This window comes from Pseudorca crassidens, chromosome 8 (assembly GCF_039906515.1).
Source record: "Pseudorca crassidens isolate mPseCra1 chromosome 8, mPseCra1.hap1, whole genome shotgun sequence".
Lineage (NCBI taxonomy): Eukaryota > Metazoa > Chordata > Mammalia > Artiodactyla > Delphinidae > Pseudorca > Pseudorca crassidens.
In genome coordinates this window covers 18,005,789-18,022,634 of record NC_090303.1, presented here as the reverse complement: position 1 = coordinate 18,022,634, position 16,846 = coordinate 18,005,789, and the positions used below count along the sequence as shown (strand labels likewise).

Genomic DNA, 16,846 nt, shown 5'->3' with positions numbered 1-16,846 from the left:
ATTACATAGTGAAGTTCACCGTAGTCCGACTTCAGCCTCTGCTGCTCTACTAAAATCGTCTCAAAGGTTACTAGTTTTATTTTGATTGCTAAAGAGACTTCTGCTTGTTCTTTTTGACATTTCTGCAGTGTTTGACATAGTGGATTGTCTGCCCTTGATTTGCGTAGCATGGCAGTGCCCTGCTTCTCCTTCTGATGTCTTGTCTGGACTGGTGGCTTGTCTGCCCATGATGTTGAATGTTAATAAGGTTCTACCCTTCCTCACTCTCTTCACCACTTTTTCTCTGATGATAATGTCGACAGCAGCTCCTTGGTGGTCTGTGGAAACTGCTTTGGTCTTTCTTGGAGTCAGGAAAGCTGGGCTGTTTCTGGCTCTGCCAGCAGCTATTTGTATGACTGCCCTTGGGCAGTCTATCAACCCCACTGGGTATTGCCTTCCTGATCTGTAAGACGGAACTGGGATTAGCTTTAAATTCTTATAGCTCTAAGAATTAGAAGATTCTGTAATCTAGTTACTAGTATAGCCAACACTGGATTCACCTTTTTCTTTCCCATCCAGGTCCATTTTTCCCCTTTTAAGAGTATTACTACCCTTTCTTGATTGCCAGATTCAAGACCTTTCTTTCTTTCTTTCTTTTTTTTTTTTAATATTTATGTATTTATTTGGCTGTGTTGCAGCACGTGCTCTTCGTTGCATCGCGCGGGCTTCTCTCTAGTTGTGGCGTGTGGGCTCCAGAGCGCGCGGGCTTAGTTGCCCCGCAGCATGTGGGATCTTAGTTCCCTGACCAGGGATCGAACATGTGTCCCCTGCATTGGAAGGCAGATTCATAACCACTGGACCACCAGGGAAGTCCTCAAAACCTTTTCTTGATTGCTTCATTCAAAACATGAATGAAGTTGACTGTTTCCTCTCTTTGTAATCAGTTGATCCATTCTGTTTCCTTAAAGATTTTTTACATTTATCCTTTTCTTTCATTAGTTACTTTGACTGGACACTGTAGCTAGCTGTTGGCATGTCTGTCTCCTTTGTTTTTCTGTGAATTTAAGGGTAGGGATCATGTGTTTTCAGAGGCTAGCACCTGGCATGTACTAAGTGCTCAATAAATATTGATTGAATTTAAATTTAGCCCGGTTCTACCACCACTGCACTTGTCAGTTCAAGACTGTAATGGGGTTCTCTCGTTATATCTTCAAATAAATTGAATACTAGAGGTACCTTTTATCTGTAGTCTTTGTCATCATCTTAAAATCAACAATTATATTAATAAAAATATTTTCATTGACTTCCCAGTGCCTTCTCAAAGGAAAGTTTAAGCATTTTGCCTGTCTTTAAGATCCCTTTACTTACTTACTAACTGGGCCCTCCTTTGCAGTCTTATTTGCCCCAACTCTGAACTAATCTTGTATTTTTAGCAGATACTCAGCACTCTCCAAAGAAGTTATTAGTCACAACTATTCCTGGTGTAAGGCAGGTTCTTGTACCTTTCTAAATTGCATTCTCCTTTTAGATTCCAGTTCAAATGGGAATTGAAAGCCCCCCCAATCTTTTTCTCTTGGAGTTAATATCTCCCTTTATTAAACTCCATTAGCATTATTTGTACTTGGATTGAAGCACTTATTCCAGTCAGCTTTATATTGTAGTAATATCTGCCTTTCTTCGCTACTGGGTCAAAAGCTCCTTAATGGGAAGGATCCTGTCTTGTTTATTTTTACCTTTTCCACAAAGTCTTACACATAATAGGAACTTCACTCCATGTTGAGTTGAACATTGCCAATTTATTTACTCTATGCATGTATTTCCAGGGCTATGGTTCTGATGGTCTAAAGTTGTTATCACATGAAGAAAGTATATCATTTGGCGAGTCTGTACTGAAGTTGACTTTTGATCCTGGTACAGTCGAAGATGGTTTACTTACTGTAGAGTGTAAACTGGACCACCCTTTCTATGTTAAAAATAAAGGTAGGGCTTCAATTTTCAATTTGTAGTAACTTTTTAAAGAAAGCTTCTTAAATCTATACTTATGTCTTGTGGCATAATTATTTGATGATTAAGAAAAAACGTTTTGAAGGGAAAACTTCTTTCAAACTAAATAAAACTACCATAGGAAGTGCCTTATAATAATACCTAATGATGTTTAAATGTCTTAGCAGTAGTCAGGTGGAGCTCTGCTTCCTGTGGGTATGAACTTGTAGATTCATGTAGCATACTATAATAAGCTCTGTTGTTTTGATATAGTTTGGGGAATGGAGTATTCTGGTAATTGAATTTTGGTTGAGGCCAAATATGCTTTACACCTGAATCACATTAACACTGTCAAACGTAATGATTCAGAGACTATTTCATGGTCTCCATCATCATTTATCATTTACTGTCTTGTAGGTCAATGGAAGTGCTGATTGATAGAATTTCATATATTAGTAAAATGCTGAGTTAAACTAGTTTTGGAGCGCTTTTGCATTGTTTAAATAAAACACTTGGATTTGCTTTGTGGCAAAGATATATGACTTGTGTTATAAATCTATGACATACTTTTTTTAAGACTCAGAAGTGACATAGCTATCATATAATAAATAATTTGGATGCTTTCTGTCAATCTCCATCCTTTATGTAACAATAGTTTGCTTTAACTTTAGGTTGGTCATCATTTTATCCAAGCTTGACTGTGGTACAGCATGGCATTCCATGTTGTGAAATTCATGTTGGTGATGTATGTCTACCTCCTGGACACCCCGATGCCATTAATTTTGATGATTCAGGTGTTTTTGATACATTTAAAAGGTAATATTGAATTCCTTTTTTTCTCTCTCTGAAAAAAAAATTAAAGTTTACTCTTAATCTCCCTAATGATTGCTGTTTAGGAGGTTAAACCTTTAAAGATCTGAGAATTATAAAAGGACTACTTAGAAGAGGGATGTACAGTTGACCCTTGAACAACACAGGTGTTAGGGGCACTGACCCTCTACACAGTCGAAAATCCACATATAACTTACAGCCAGCCCTTTGTGTAGGCAGATTCAACCAACCGTGGACTGAGTAGTATTTACTATTGAAAAAAATCCATGTGTAAGTGGACCCATGCAGTTCAAACCCACAGTGTTCAAGGGTCAATTGTATATGAATAAATACTTGGTAATTAAAGTAAAATAATATAGTTCGAGTTTTTTAATTATTATTAATTTATTTTTGGCTGAGTTGGGTCTTCGTTGCTGCATGCAGACTTTCTCTCGTTGTGGCGAGCAGGGGCTACCCTTCCTTGTGGTGCATGGGCTTCTCATTGTGGTGGCTTCTCTTGTTGCGGAGCACGGGCTGTAGGTGCGTGGGCTCAGTAGTTGTGGCTTGCGGGCTCAGTAGTTGTGGCTTGTGGGCTCTAGAGCGCAGGCTCAGTAGTTGTGGCACGCAGGTTCAGTAGTTGTGGCTCGCAGGCTCTAGAGCGCAGGTTCAGTAGTAGTGGCACACGGGGTTAGTTGCTCCTCGGCATGTGAGATCTTCCCAGACCAGGGCTCGAACCTGTGTCCCCTGCATTGGCAGGCAGATTCTTAAGCACTGCACCACCAGGGAAGTCCCTCGAGGAGTTTTACGAAGAATGAAATAATGCCATTTGCAGCAACATGGATGGACCTAGAGATTATCATACTAAGTGGAGTGAGTCAGAGAAAGACAAATACCATATATCATCACTTATATGTGGAATCTAAAAAATGATGCAAATGAACTTATTTACAAAACAGAATTAGACTCACAGAAATAGAAAACAAACTTATAGTTACCTAAGGGGAAAGGGGGGGTAGGGAGGGATAAATTAGGAGTTTGGGATTAACAGATACTAATATATAAATTACTATATATATAATAAACAACAAGGTCCTGCTGTATAGTACAGGGTAGTATGTAATAAACTATAAAGGACAGGAATCTGAAAAAGAATATGTATATTAAATATATATATATAAGTGAATCGCTTTGCTGTATACCAGTAACTAACACAATATTGTAAATCAACTATACTTCAAAAAAAAAAAAGACTTCTACATGGAGTAGTCATGTAGGAAAAGTGACTTCATAAAACATTTAAGATTAGGAAAATACCACATTATATGTCTAGGAATTAAATAGATCATCTTTGATAGTTAAGAAAAGAAAAATTTGCTAAATCTGGCCAGTTGTTTTGAACCAGACCATAAGTCTGTTAATTGTATCTTTCTTTTTCTTTAGTTAACTGTGTCTTTGTTTACTATTCATTTTGACCAAGGGCATTAGTTGCATGGATTAAAAATTGTAAAAACAGCAAAAAGTTGACATTTGGAAAGACTTAAAGAGGAAAGTGATTTTTCCTGAGATCACCCTATTAGTAAGTGGTATAATAGGACAAGGACCCATGTGTGCTGACATTCAAGAAAGTTGACCAACTGTCTGAATTTGTGCAGAACTTTTCTGGTTTTAGCACTGAAAGTCCTGCACCACTGGAAACCCTTCAGTCCTGGGAAAATGGGGGCAGTTGGTCACCCTCCTTCCAGAAGGAACCCAGAGAAAGTATATGATATCTGGGATTTTAAGACCCATTCTTTCTTCTTTTTGAAAAAAAGTTAGCTTTTATTTATTTAGTTTTGGCTGCGTTGGGTCTTTGTTGCTGTGCATGGGCATTCTCTAGTTGCAGCGAGCAGGGGCTACTCTTCATTGCGGTGCACGGGCTTCTCATTGCAGTGGCTTCTCTTGTTGCGGAGCATGGGCTCTAGGCATGCAGCCTTCAGTAGTTGTAGCACACGGGCTCAGTAGTTGTAGCTCTCAGGCTCTAGAGCGCAGGCTCAGCAGTTGTGGCGCACGGGCTTAGTTGCTCCGCGGCATGTGGGATCTTCCTGGACCAGGACTCAAACCCGTGTCCCCTGTATTGGCAGGCGGATTCTTAACCACTGCGCCCAGGGAAGCCCCAAGACCCATTCTTTAAGATAATTATCAAATCCATAGGCCTTTAAGTAGAGAATTTTCAAGAATTTCTGCTGGCCTGAAGATTTTAAATAAATTCAGTTTAATATAATAAAATAAAAGGTTAATATGTTTTTTTATTTTGAAAGCATAAGTGAGACTTTTTCTTTTTTTTTTTTTTTTTTTTTGCGGTACGCGGGCCTCTCAGTGTTGTGGCCTCTCCCCGTTGCGGAGTGCAGGCTCAGTGGCCATGGCTCACGGGCCCAGCCGCTCCGCGGCATGTGGGATCTTCCCGGACCGGGGCACGAACCCGTGTCCCCTGCATCGGCAGGCGGACTCTTAACCACTGTGCCACCAGGGAAGCCCAAGTGAGACTATTTTTAAAAAACATTTTAAAAAATCAACCAGCACAGGGCCTGGCACAGGCTATATGCTCAACAAACATGTGCAAGATTGGAATCTAAATGCTGTTTGACTCTCTTTTATACAGTCTTTTTTGAAAAACAAGACATTGTTAAGGTTCAGTACTCAGAGTATTCTTAGGATTTAGATCCGTGATACCTCTAATGTTTGGTGAGAGTGTAAATGGATAAAAAAATTTTGGAAGATACTTTCGCTTTATTGTCTACCAGTGAACATCGGCAATTCCATTCCTCTGTATGTGCACCGTAGAGAAGTAAATGCTTGTAGACATGCACTAGGCGATGTGTAAAGTTCAAGCTGTGTTGCGTATGACGTGGAAACAGTATCAGTACTCATTCACTGGAGACTGAATGCATATAGTGTGATACAATCATACAGTAGAATTCTTTTTGTCAGTGGAAGTTGAAGGAACCGTAGCCATACATTTTAAAACATGGATCTTTAGAAATAATGTTAAGTAAAAATTAGTCTGGAATCAGATGTTCTTTGGAAATATATCTAATAAAATTATAAATCTAATTACATTTATATAATCTTTCTATAGTATGTAAAATACACATTATACAGTTACGCCAGGGATCCTCAAGGTCACCCCCAGGTTCAGTGATTTACTGGGAGGGCTCACAGGATTTAGTACTTAGTCATATGCACAGCTATGATATCTTACATTGAAAAGATATGAAGCAAAGTCGTGAACGGGAAAGACGTGGGCTTAAGTTGGGGGAAGCCAGGCTTCCAGTGAGTCCTCTCCCAGTGGAGTCACACAGGACAAGCTTATTTCCCCCAGCAGTGAGCTACAACACGTGTGAATCATTATCTACCAGGAGGATTATTAGACACGCAGCACCAGGGGTTTTATTGGGAGCTGGTTGCATAGGCTGCCTCTGCCTGGCATATACCAAAAGCTTCCAAAAGGAAAGCAGGTGTTTAGGGTAAACCGTATTTTTTGTACATACAGTTTAGGAACAGTGAGCCACTCTTATCAGTTGTGGGTATGATGGGAACCCTCCCAAAATCCAAGTTCCGGATGCTAGTCAAAGGGCCAGCCTGTAAGTAACCCTTTGAAAGGACAGCAAGCCTGCAACGTTAATTCATTTCTGCACAATGAAACATTATGTAACATGTTAATATAATTGCTATTTTAACATAATTAATGTCACTATAGTTTCTATCGTGTTTATGAATGAGTTTTATAATAAAATTGTTGGGAAATTAAGGGAATGATTAACAGTTCAGGAGAATGGTTACCTCTGGGGTGACAAATGTAGAACTTTAGTGATATTAGAAATACTGTTTCCTTGTTATTTTAAAATTTTTATTATACATATATTCTTTTTCATATTCTTTTCCATTATGGTTTATCACAGGATATTGAATATAGTTCCCTGTGCTGTACAGTAGGACCTTGTGTCTATCCATCCTGTGTATATCAGCAGTAGTTTGCATCTGCTCATCCCACACTGCCACTCACTCCCTCCCCCACTCTTCCTCTTCCCTGGCAACCACAGGTCTGTTCTCTGTGTCTTTGAGTCTGTTTCTGTTTCATAGATACGTTCATTTGTGTCATATTTTATCTTATTTTAGTATTATTTTTGGCTGCATCACGTGGCTTGCAGGATCTTAGTTCCCCGATTAGGGATTGAACTCAGGCCCTTGGTAGTGAAATCACGGAGTCCTAACCACTGGACCACCAGGGAATTCCCTGTCGTATTTTAGATCATATGGTTGTCTTTTTGACTTACTTTGCTTAGTACGATAATCTCTAGGCCCATCCATGTTGCTGCAAATGCAAGCCTCAGTGTTTTAACTGTAAAATGGAGGTGATAACACCTGCCTAACTCTACTCCTTGTTGTGAGGACTAGAAATTACAGTATCCAGCTGGCACACAGTAGGTGCTCTTGGGTCATGCTGGTCTAGGAAGGGCACTGGAGTAGATGTTAGCTTGCTGAGGACCAGAAGTAGTCAGCAATAAACTGATGGATGAGCTCTTAAACACAGTAGGTGGCTCTATTGTAGAAAGGAAGCTTCCAGGTGAGAGCTTGAGTTGAAGAAGCCCATTTGAGACATTGGGTATTGAGGCCAATCTTCTAGGCATCAGGCAGGTTTAGGACAGTCACTTTACCAATCTAGACTACTTCTGCAATAATAATTGATACCCCAGTTGAGGACCTGCTGTGTGCTCACCTCTGCCTTAAGTGTTTTATACAGTCTGTTCTGCCAGCTGTGCAACACTGCATAGCAAATATTATCTTCATTTCAGAGCTAAGTAAACTGAGGCTAGAGGGTTACCTGCCCAAGCTCATACCATTAGTAAGTGGCAGAGACGGGCTATGAGCCCAATTAAAATTTTATATTATTACGTTCTCCAGAGTGATTTATTTTACCCTCTCGGTCAGTTGTCAGTCATTTTGAGAGCCTAGAACGTGCTGGCACTGGGGATTGAAGATCAGTTAAGACATAGGCCTGCCTCTTTGCTTCCAGCCTAGAGAAGGGAATGGATGAGGCCGTGTGTACCGTGTGTAGGTGCTGGTTGGGAGGCAGTGTAGCCTGGTTAGCAACACGGCTCTGCAGCGGACTGCCTGGATTCACAGCCGGGCTCTGTGATAGCTTTGCTGCGGAAACTGGGGTAAGTTAATTTTTCCATGGTCTTCAAAACAAAGAAAAAAGCTGTAAAATGAGGATCATATCGAAGGGAGGGTTAAGTGAGTTAATATTTCTGATTCAGTTAATAGACACTATACTATTGTACTTTTTCTTTAAGAGCAATAGACAGTGACGGTGGAAAGGGGCATCCTGAGCTCGAGGAGTGGCATGTAGAAAAAAAGTGAGGTGCAATAAGGCACATTTTAGGAACAGATAGCAAAGAGAGCGAATGCTCAGTATAGCAAAAAATTAAGCTCTTTTAAAAACATGTTTTATGTAATATAATGCTGTAGTCATGTCAAAAATATGAATTCTGTGATTGAATATTTCAAGCTACTTTAAATTGTATCCATAATGGAAATGGATGACGGTTATATTTGTACCACTAGATGGTGGAGTTTTCAAATTTCAGTAGGCAATTAGCCTACCCTATTTCTAAATCTTCTAGTATTTCAAATTATAATTATTTTCCTGCAGTAGAAATTAATAATTTTGTGTCAGGTTCATTTACAAATGCTTAAGTTTGCTATTTTTCTAAATTACATATGAGAGGGGCTTAAGATAGCAAAAATTATTTTTCTGGCATAATACTGATTGCTAAGCATTTATTGGATGATTTTGGAGTCATACTTGTAAGTACACTTATTTCATGTAATACCTTTAAAAAAGCAGATGTTGTGTGGTTGATAATTGGTAAAAGTCATTTACTGTGTGCAGTGAATGGCGTGCACCTCACTCAGGTAGCTCTCCGTATGTCAGAATCATTCATAATCGCACATTGCTTCACCTGTAGGCGGATACTATTCCTGTAGCTATTATCAACCTGTTGATGGACTGCCAGAATCTCTGTTTCAGGGAGAGAAAGAGGAGTTGGGGTGAAGTAAAAGATTTTCTGCTGAGATTACCAATGTAAGCAGTAGAAGTTAACAGAGTTGGAACAAGAGAATTCTCTTGACAGGTATATTTTTAGGCTGTGGTCTACGTTATTTCTAATTTTCAGATGATGTTTTCAATTAATCTGATGGTTATTCACCTTGAGGTTTGCCAACAGCAGTGCAGAGTACCATGGTACTTATGAGGAAACCTGGGGCTTTGGAGCTGGACAAACAGATGTGGGTTGAGAGCTAGTAGCTGTGAGGCCTTGGGTGAACAATACTTTTTTAGCTTGTTTCTTCATATAAAGAGAGGATAATGATAATCGCCACGCAAGCTTGTTGAGAAAAGGAGATGATACGGAAAGCTTATATACCTATATAAACTGAACATACCTAACAAAATGTGGCCTTTCCTGATCAATGTGGGGTTTTAAGTTATTAGGCTATGTTATAATATATGGATAGCCTTGAGGGGAGACTAATGCATGTATGACTGTATTTACATGTCATTGTAAACAGATGACCCAGGCTACTGTGCATTTAAAGTTTCTTTAGCTACATTTAACCACTTCTATCTGTCCTTACCCAACATCTTGTCTTCTGTAGTAGTTAGTCCTTAGGCCTGGTATATGCTTGCTACTCTGTTTTAATTTTGTAGTTTCAGGCTTCTAGAGGTCAACAAATTAGATTATCAAATTTGTCAAAAAAATGAATCTAAAGTAGGAATGAGTTGTATGGGATCTGAAGAAGGTGTTTGCTATGAATAAAGTATGTGGATTGTAACAGATTCCTTTGAAGTGGGGAGGCTTGGAAGTCTTTTATAAAAACATTTTGTATTAAGATTAAAAAAAATAAATTTAGTAAATGCATACATAAGCTTTTATCTTACAAGCAACTATCAATGGTGAAGTTGCTAAAGTAGTGTTGGTAACATTATTTAAGGTAAAATACATTGAAATTTCCAATCAGATCTTAAGGGTATTTTTTTTTTAATCCTGTTTTCACAAATCAGATAACTATACTGAATTAAAATCCTGTTAATGAATTTATGTATTTATTTACAGCTATGACTTCACGCCTATGGATTCCTCTGCAGTCTATGTGTTAAGTAGTATGGCTCGTCAGCGTCGTGCATCTTTGTCTTGTGGAGGACCTGGAGGTCAAGACTTTGAGAGATCTGGATTCAGTAAAAACTGTGGCTCCCCGGGATCCTCACAGCTCTCTTCCAATTCCTTGTATGCTAAAGCTGTCAAAACCCACAGCTCAGGGACTGTGAGTGCCACTTCTCCTAACAAGTGCAAAAGACCAATGAATGCCTTCATGCTTTTTGCCAAAAAATACAGAGTTGAATATACTCAGATGTATCCAGGGAAAGATAACAGGTAAAAATAGTGATAATTCTGACTATAACAATTCAGTAACACTTCTGTGCAGTTCAGAGGAGCTGGGATAGTTAAGTTATTCAGTAGCTTTCATTATTGAATTCTGTTTTCCAGGTTGATTTTAAAGTAAAATGTTTAAGTGGAATTTTTAGGGTCATGTGTAACTGTTTTATAATACCTAGACAGATAATTAGGTTAGCTAAGAGGCAAGGATCTGCCTTCTAAAATAATATTAAATGTCACTTGCCTGTTAGATGACACAGTTCTAACAATTGACTGTTCCATCTTTACAGAAAAGACTAGCACCTTCTTGTGTCAGATCTCAAGGATGTACTTGTTTTACAACTGTGTCATGCTATGGGATGTGCAGGCATTGGCAGTTTGTAATGACTGCCAGATTTGTCAAAAGACTACGAGGGGTCCTCACTAGAGCCCAGGGATAAAAGTTAACAGTGCGAGTCCTTCCTACTGTTTGCTTGTGCCCATACCTCATCTCTTAGAATCCTCTACTGCTCGCTTCCTCTCAAACCAACCAAGTTCTCCACGAATTAAAATTATCTTCTCCATTCTTCCTAGTTCCCTTAATCCTTGATATTCTGAGAAAAGTCAAATGATTATGCACATAAAATAATTCAGCTTTGAATTCCGGTTTTAATGACTCATGATCTTTTTATATATATACATATATATATATATATATATATATGAGATATATTGACATATGACATATTAGTTTCAGGTGCACAACATAATGATTTACTATTTGTACATATTAAGAAATGATCACAACTAGTCTAATTAATATCCATCACCATACATAGTTAGGAATTTTTTTTCTTGTGATAGGAACTTTTAAGATCTATGTTCTTAGCAATTTTCAAATATACCACACAGTATTATTCACTGTACTCACCCTGCTCACCTCACAGCTCCATCACTTAAAACTGGAAGTTTGTACCTGTTGACCATCTTCACCCATCTTGCCCACCCCAAATACTTCCATTTTAAAAAGAGAAGCTTCTTATACCAAATGCATCTGTGACTTGGAAATTGATACATATGTGAATACTTTTTAATCAATTTCACTAGTAAATGTGTCAACCATTATATAGTACCTTTAACTCGGAGACTATAAAAACTGGTTTTTATTTTACTAAAAGAAGATGCAGTGCAATGTTGAATTGCATCGACTTACTGGATTAAAAAATACATACATTTACTACATTTTAAATTTCTTTTCAAGTAGAGCTTCTGTGGCAACTGTTCTAAAGCTCAGATGCCTGTTTTCTAGCTTCCATGTCAGCCATTGTGAAATCTTTTGTACGTACTTCATGCAGTCATTCCAGACCACCTGTTTCGTATGAGTGTCATGAAATTAAGGGTTAATGAGGGTTAAGCTCTTCACAAAAGGGAAACAGTCTGTGTCTGCCTGTTCTGGATGAGACCATTTTAGTAGTTTTGGGAACAAATTAATAAATAGGGAACAGCTTCAAATTTCTATCATGATGGGTCTTACCAGTTTGACTTTTTCCCCTTTGAGTTTATCCAGTTTTCTTAAGTAGTAAGTGTAACTGTGGCCTAAGGCTTATTTGGTGGTGTCTTTGGAGGTAAGTGGTAAGTGTGCATAGTTAGCGCCACCACATTTTCACGGCGGTTGCATGAATGAAAAAAGGCTTATCGTGACTATTTGATGGGTTATGGGCACAAACAGAAAGTAAGAATACCTTTCAATACAAGGTGAATATGCTGCTGATACTAAACACTGTCTGCCCTAATAATCTTAAACATCTTTGAAGACCGATGTACCCAATGGTAATTCAAACAAACCATTTCGTTGAAATATTTAACTTTTTTCTTCAAATCTAAGCTGTGTAAAATATCCAGTTTTTAGCCCTTTTAGATATTGGCCCTATTCTAGGAGGCTTTAATTGCCAAGATTACGATGAATGGACCATGACTTCAGATTTTACTGGAAATGAGTACAGTAGTCTTGACCTTTCTCCTTCTCTATGTTGGACGAGATTTTTGTCTTTCAACTTTCTACTTCTTCCTAAAGTAGCAGCACTTGACATGAGTTTTCTGAAAAATTCTTGCTTTCAACACTGTGTAAATGTTTCTTTTACAGAGCCATAAGTGTGATCCTTGGTGACAGGTGGAAGAAAATGAAGAATGAAGAGAGGAGAATGTATACATTAGAAGCAAAGGCTTTGGCTGAAGAACAAAAACGTTTAAATCCTGACTGTTGGAAAAGGAAAAGAACCAATTCAGTATGTTTCAACAAGTAGTTGCTTAAAGTGATCTTGACTTAACTCCAAAATTGTACTAGCGTATTGGAGCGGTTGTTAGAAGCTTTAAATGGGCGTTGATGCTGTTTCTCAGCCTTCTTATCTTTCAGAACCTAAATAATGTTTGCACACCATCATATAAGGCAGGCTGCCTTTCGTCATTAGTGCCATTTACTCTTGTAGCTTGGAAAGTAGGAATGTTTGCTAGAGATGCTAAAGTAGAAGACTCTGAAATGAGTATTTCTGGTTGGGTTGAAAGATGGGGCTTATTAGCTCATTACTATCACAGGAGAAGAATTTTCTGATTTGGGGGGGTATGTCTCAACAGCCTTTCTTTTCTTAATTGGTGATGGGCTGTGGAGGTGGGGACTTCTGACATTTGCACAGAATTTCTAGGTTAAAAATCTCAGCAAGGAGAAGAAATAGAAAGGCCCGGGAAGGCTAGTAAACAAGTTTGCAAACAACATTGCAAACAAGTAATGCTGTATTGGATAGACCTGATTCTTAAAACTTTTCCATTACTAGACTAGCATCTTTTAAGTGTTTTCGATTAATTACAAGAAAACGTCACATGATTGATAGAACAGAATGAGCTCAATTTGAAATATCATTTAAAGACAAAGGGACAGCATCAGTACTTCGCAGCAGGAGGGCTGGCCAAGGATGTTCTAATTCATTCTCTGTATTTGTCTATTTCTGTATAGTAACATGTGGTTCTCATCTGTTTAAGAATTTCTTATAAAGAAGCAGTCAGCAGTCAGATTCCAGTATGAGGGTGACTGAACTAGATTTTTGAAGTTCTTTAGGATTCCATGTGGTAGGACTTGGCCTGGATCCCCTTTCCTGTCTGCTCATCCTAGTCGATCTCTCTTGTCTCAGCATTTTCATAAATTTTCTGGATGCTTGGACCATCAGGTATTATCAGACTTTAAAAAAATCACCACCTTTGAGAAAGCGATCTTTTTTTAATAGTATGGTGGTTAACATTATATTATCCATCTTAGCTTTCATTTGTAGAACTGCTGTGTATTTATGTGTAAACATTGACTGAGTTATTAATTTTATCTCCACAGGGCTCACAACAACATTAAACCAGGATGCTTATGTTCTTAAGTCTGTATTTGCATAAACATTGACTGTTGATGGAAAGACTTAAGAAGATCAAGGTCTCACCTTTTGTCCTGAATCTGTGTGACCGTAAGATACTGATAGCATTGAGTCTTGAAATGATTGATTTAATAATATGAGTGAGGATTTGCTTTCTCCATTAGAGCATTAAGTAAGCTAAAACTATCAACATTGTAAACCAAATTGCCTTATTTTCTTCCAAACTTCATATATGTCTATCAGGTAATATAGGCTTGAAAATTGATATCCTGTGGTGCTAAAGTACAGTAGAAAGAGAGGAGAAGTGTATACATGTTTTATTTTAAATTGTACAAAGGGGGAATTTAAAAATATGTAACTGCTGTTTATACATTGGCTCCTTACTGCTTATTAATCTGTATTGTATACATAATGGAGTGAAGCAGAAGCCGGGAGTTGGCCTTTCCTTGAGCAACCACCATATGGCTCAGCATCTGTGCCAAACACGGGGGCTCCTAGTCTGGCCAGTGCCAAGAGGTTGCCGGAACAGGGGGCAGGTGGATGGTGTCAGTGTCACAGCCTGAGAGCCACCTGCCACGGCTCCCGGAGCATGCTGAGTGGACGTGCCAGGTGGCAGCACCCACCCCTTGCTCGATGGAGACAGCCCAGGCCAAGGTAAAGTTAGTGAATAGCATTGGGGTATAGTCACTGTAATGGTGCTGTTAACGGTTGACACCATTGTATTTTTAACTTTTGTGTCCTGTATCTCCTCAGCCACATATCTTAATATCGTATTTGTCATCGTATCTCTATGGTGGGGGCAGACTTTGCACTTATGCAGTGCAACACGTGCACTTTACTTTCCTCCAAACTGTCTACAGTGAGAGCAAACACAATGGCAATACAGCTGCTTATGCTCTGAGCTACAATCATGGCTTTTCATGTTACTTACCCAGTGGTGTTTCTGGTTAGGAATCACAGCTGTAAAATTGAATTTCAGTTCATTACACTTCTTCATGATGTTGCCCCTAAATTTTGCACACTATATTCTTGTATATTATTTCAAATAAAATGAAAAAATTGTTTATCTCTGACTTCCACTGATTGATCCTGACTGACCTTTACCAATGAGTCATCAGAATAACAGGTTCAGGAGATGGAAAATATTTTAGAAGTGGCTTATGGGATTTTAAACATTAAATTTAAAATAAAATGTTAATGACAGGGCAAGGGCAATAGAAAACTAAGGACCTAGATTACCTACTATTTATAAGAAATCTTGTAGAGTAAAAGTTATTTTTAACTTGGCATCTCTGTTACAAAGTTGAACAGCCCCGAAAGTCTGTTTTTAATAAAATGACACACAAGAGTGTAAAGACAGCCTTGCTCTATCTTTATTAAAGATACAGTTACACAACATTTAGCCCTACATCTTAGCTTTGGGATACGCCAGTGGTTCCCAAACTTTGTTGCATGTTGGAAACACTTCAGGATATATATATATTTTTAAATACTAACGCTTGGCTTCTACCCCCATACGTGTTAATAAGGGGTACAAATTGGGCATCAGGGTTTTTTAAAGCTTCTACCAGTGAGTCTAATATGCAGCCAAATATGGAAACCACTGGGCTACCTACTTATCCAGTGAGGAAGGATGCCAGTTGGGGAGAAGCAGTGTACTTACTAGAAGTTGGTCGAATCCCTTAAGCAGCAGCGGGAACTCTGTGATGGGAAAGAAGTTTTAGATAGCCTCACAGAAAAGCCTAAGAGGAGAGACAAGAGTTTGGTATCTTTCTGGAAAAAATCAGGTCCACAGAGTTGGAAGGTGGTGATGATGAATCAGTTTTGACATTTTATGCTACGTAAGGTAGAAGGGCTTCAGAGGTAAACAGGAAAGATCAACAGGAAATACAAAAAATTCAATTACATTCTTAAAATAGTAGATGGCAGCTGTCCTTTAGAGTATGTGTTAAATTGCCAACCTTGGATAGGTTAGCACAAAATGGACATTAAGAAATACTTCACATTATTACTGAAGAGCAGACATAGCTTTTTGAAGCAGTTGAACCATTATGGGATAAACTGGTGCAAATTCTTTGCCTTCTCTGCTTTTAACTGATTGAACATAAGCTTCCAGGGCACCCCTGAAAACCAAAAGAAAACAAGGATCAGAAGGTTATACAAATGAAATAAAAGAGCTCGGAGGATGCCAACACCTAAAAGCAGCCCATTTCTGGAACTGCTTTGCCCAGTCGACCAGCCCTCAAACACTTGTTGGTCGCGTTCCTGTGGTTAAGGTGCAGAGCTGTGCACGGTTTTCAGCCTGCGTTGCACTTAGTGGTCTCATCACCCAATCGGAGGCTCTCTGGCGCCTAAGATTCCCAGTTTCCCTTTCGTGGTCTTTCCTACTGAAGAGACTTCTGCGGAGCCAAGCGCAGCCTGTGTCCACGCGCTGAGCTCACGAGGGGGCGCCCTGCACTGTGCAGTGTGCACGGCACTGCCGGAGGCAGGGCCCTCGCTCAGCACACACTGACACTGGCAGGGCTTTGTATTCCTGTTACCACAAGTAGGATAAATTGTTCTTAGGCTCCAACTGTTGGCCTATTAGGCGACGAGAAGGCAGGCAGTCTGAATTTAGCCAAGAGTATGATAATGATGTTCTCATGAATTAGATCCGGGGCTCAGCAAACCAGCCCACAGGTCAAGTCCAGCCCTGTGCTTGTTCGTTTATGCATATTTTTCATTATTGGTCTATTTAAGTTCCAAGTAGAACAATTTTTTGTCATAGCCATGAAGTTTCACACTCTTGAGAGTAGAGCATTTCCATAAAGATGTAAGTTAATACCATAACTCGGCTCACATACTGTCTCAAGTCCCATCTAATGTGTAATTTTTCACTCTTATTTGCTCCCAAACACTGAAAATATGCATCCTCTGTCAGGCTTGGCCGTTATTTTCATTTCACTGCAGGGGATATACTTGCCAGGCGCGTGTCCAGCTCTGCTCACACCACAGCGCCCTGCAACCCCACTAGCCACTGTCATGGTTTCATACACAACTGAATCTCCAATCTCTCATTTCCAGCCCTGACCTCCCTCCCGATCTCTGTGTTCTGGACATCTTTATCTGATTCCTTCCAGGTCTCCCTGAAACTCACCTGTCCGAACCCATGGAACCTATAACACTGAGAGTGAGCCCCAGTGTAAGCTATGGACGCTGGGTGACCATGAT

General features: G+C 39.2%; 2 protein-coding genes across 7 annotated transcripts in view; one reads left to right on the top strand and one right to left on the bottom strand.

The window, feature by feature from the left end:
* HBP1 (HMG-box transcription factor 1) overlaps positions 1-14,702 on the top strand; it is a 31,085-nt gene extending 16,383 nt beyond the window's left edge. For all 6 annotated transcript variants that reach the window (XM_067745933.1, XM_067745938.1, XM_067745935.1 and 3 more), the window contains 5 exons: positions 1,803-1,959; positions 2,634-2,778; positions 9,927-10,244; positions 12,370-12,511; positions 13,603-14,702. In XM_067745933.1, coding sequence (XP_067602034.1) covers positions 1,803-1,959; positions 2,634-2,778; positions 9,927-10,244; positions 12,370-12,511; positions 13,603-13,620 — 780 coding nt within the window. In that variant the 3' untranslated portion in view covers positions 13,621-14,702. The remainder of the gene's footprint in view (positions 1-1,802; positions 1,960-2,633; positions 2,779-9,926; positions 10,245-12,369; positions 12,512-13,602) is intronic.
* Positions 14,703-14,987: 285 nt separating this feature from the next.
* The window catches only part of COG5 (component of oligomeric golgi complex 5), a 283,180-nt gene continuing 281,321 nt past the window's right edge, over positions 14,988-16,846 (bottom strand). Inside the window, exon 22 of the mRNA XM_067745932.1 lies at positions 14,988-15,759. Coding sequence (XP_067602033.1) covers positions 15,645-15,759 — 115 coding nt within the window. The 3' untranslated portion in view covers positions 14,988-15,644. The remainder of the gene's footprint in view (positions 15,760-16,846) is intronic.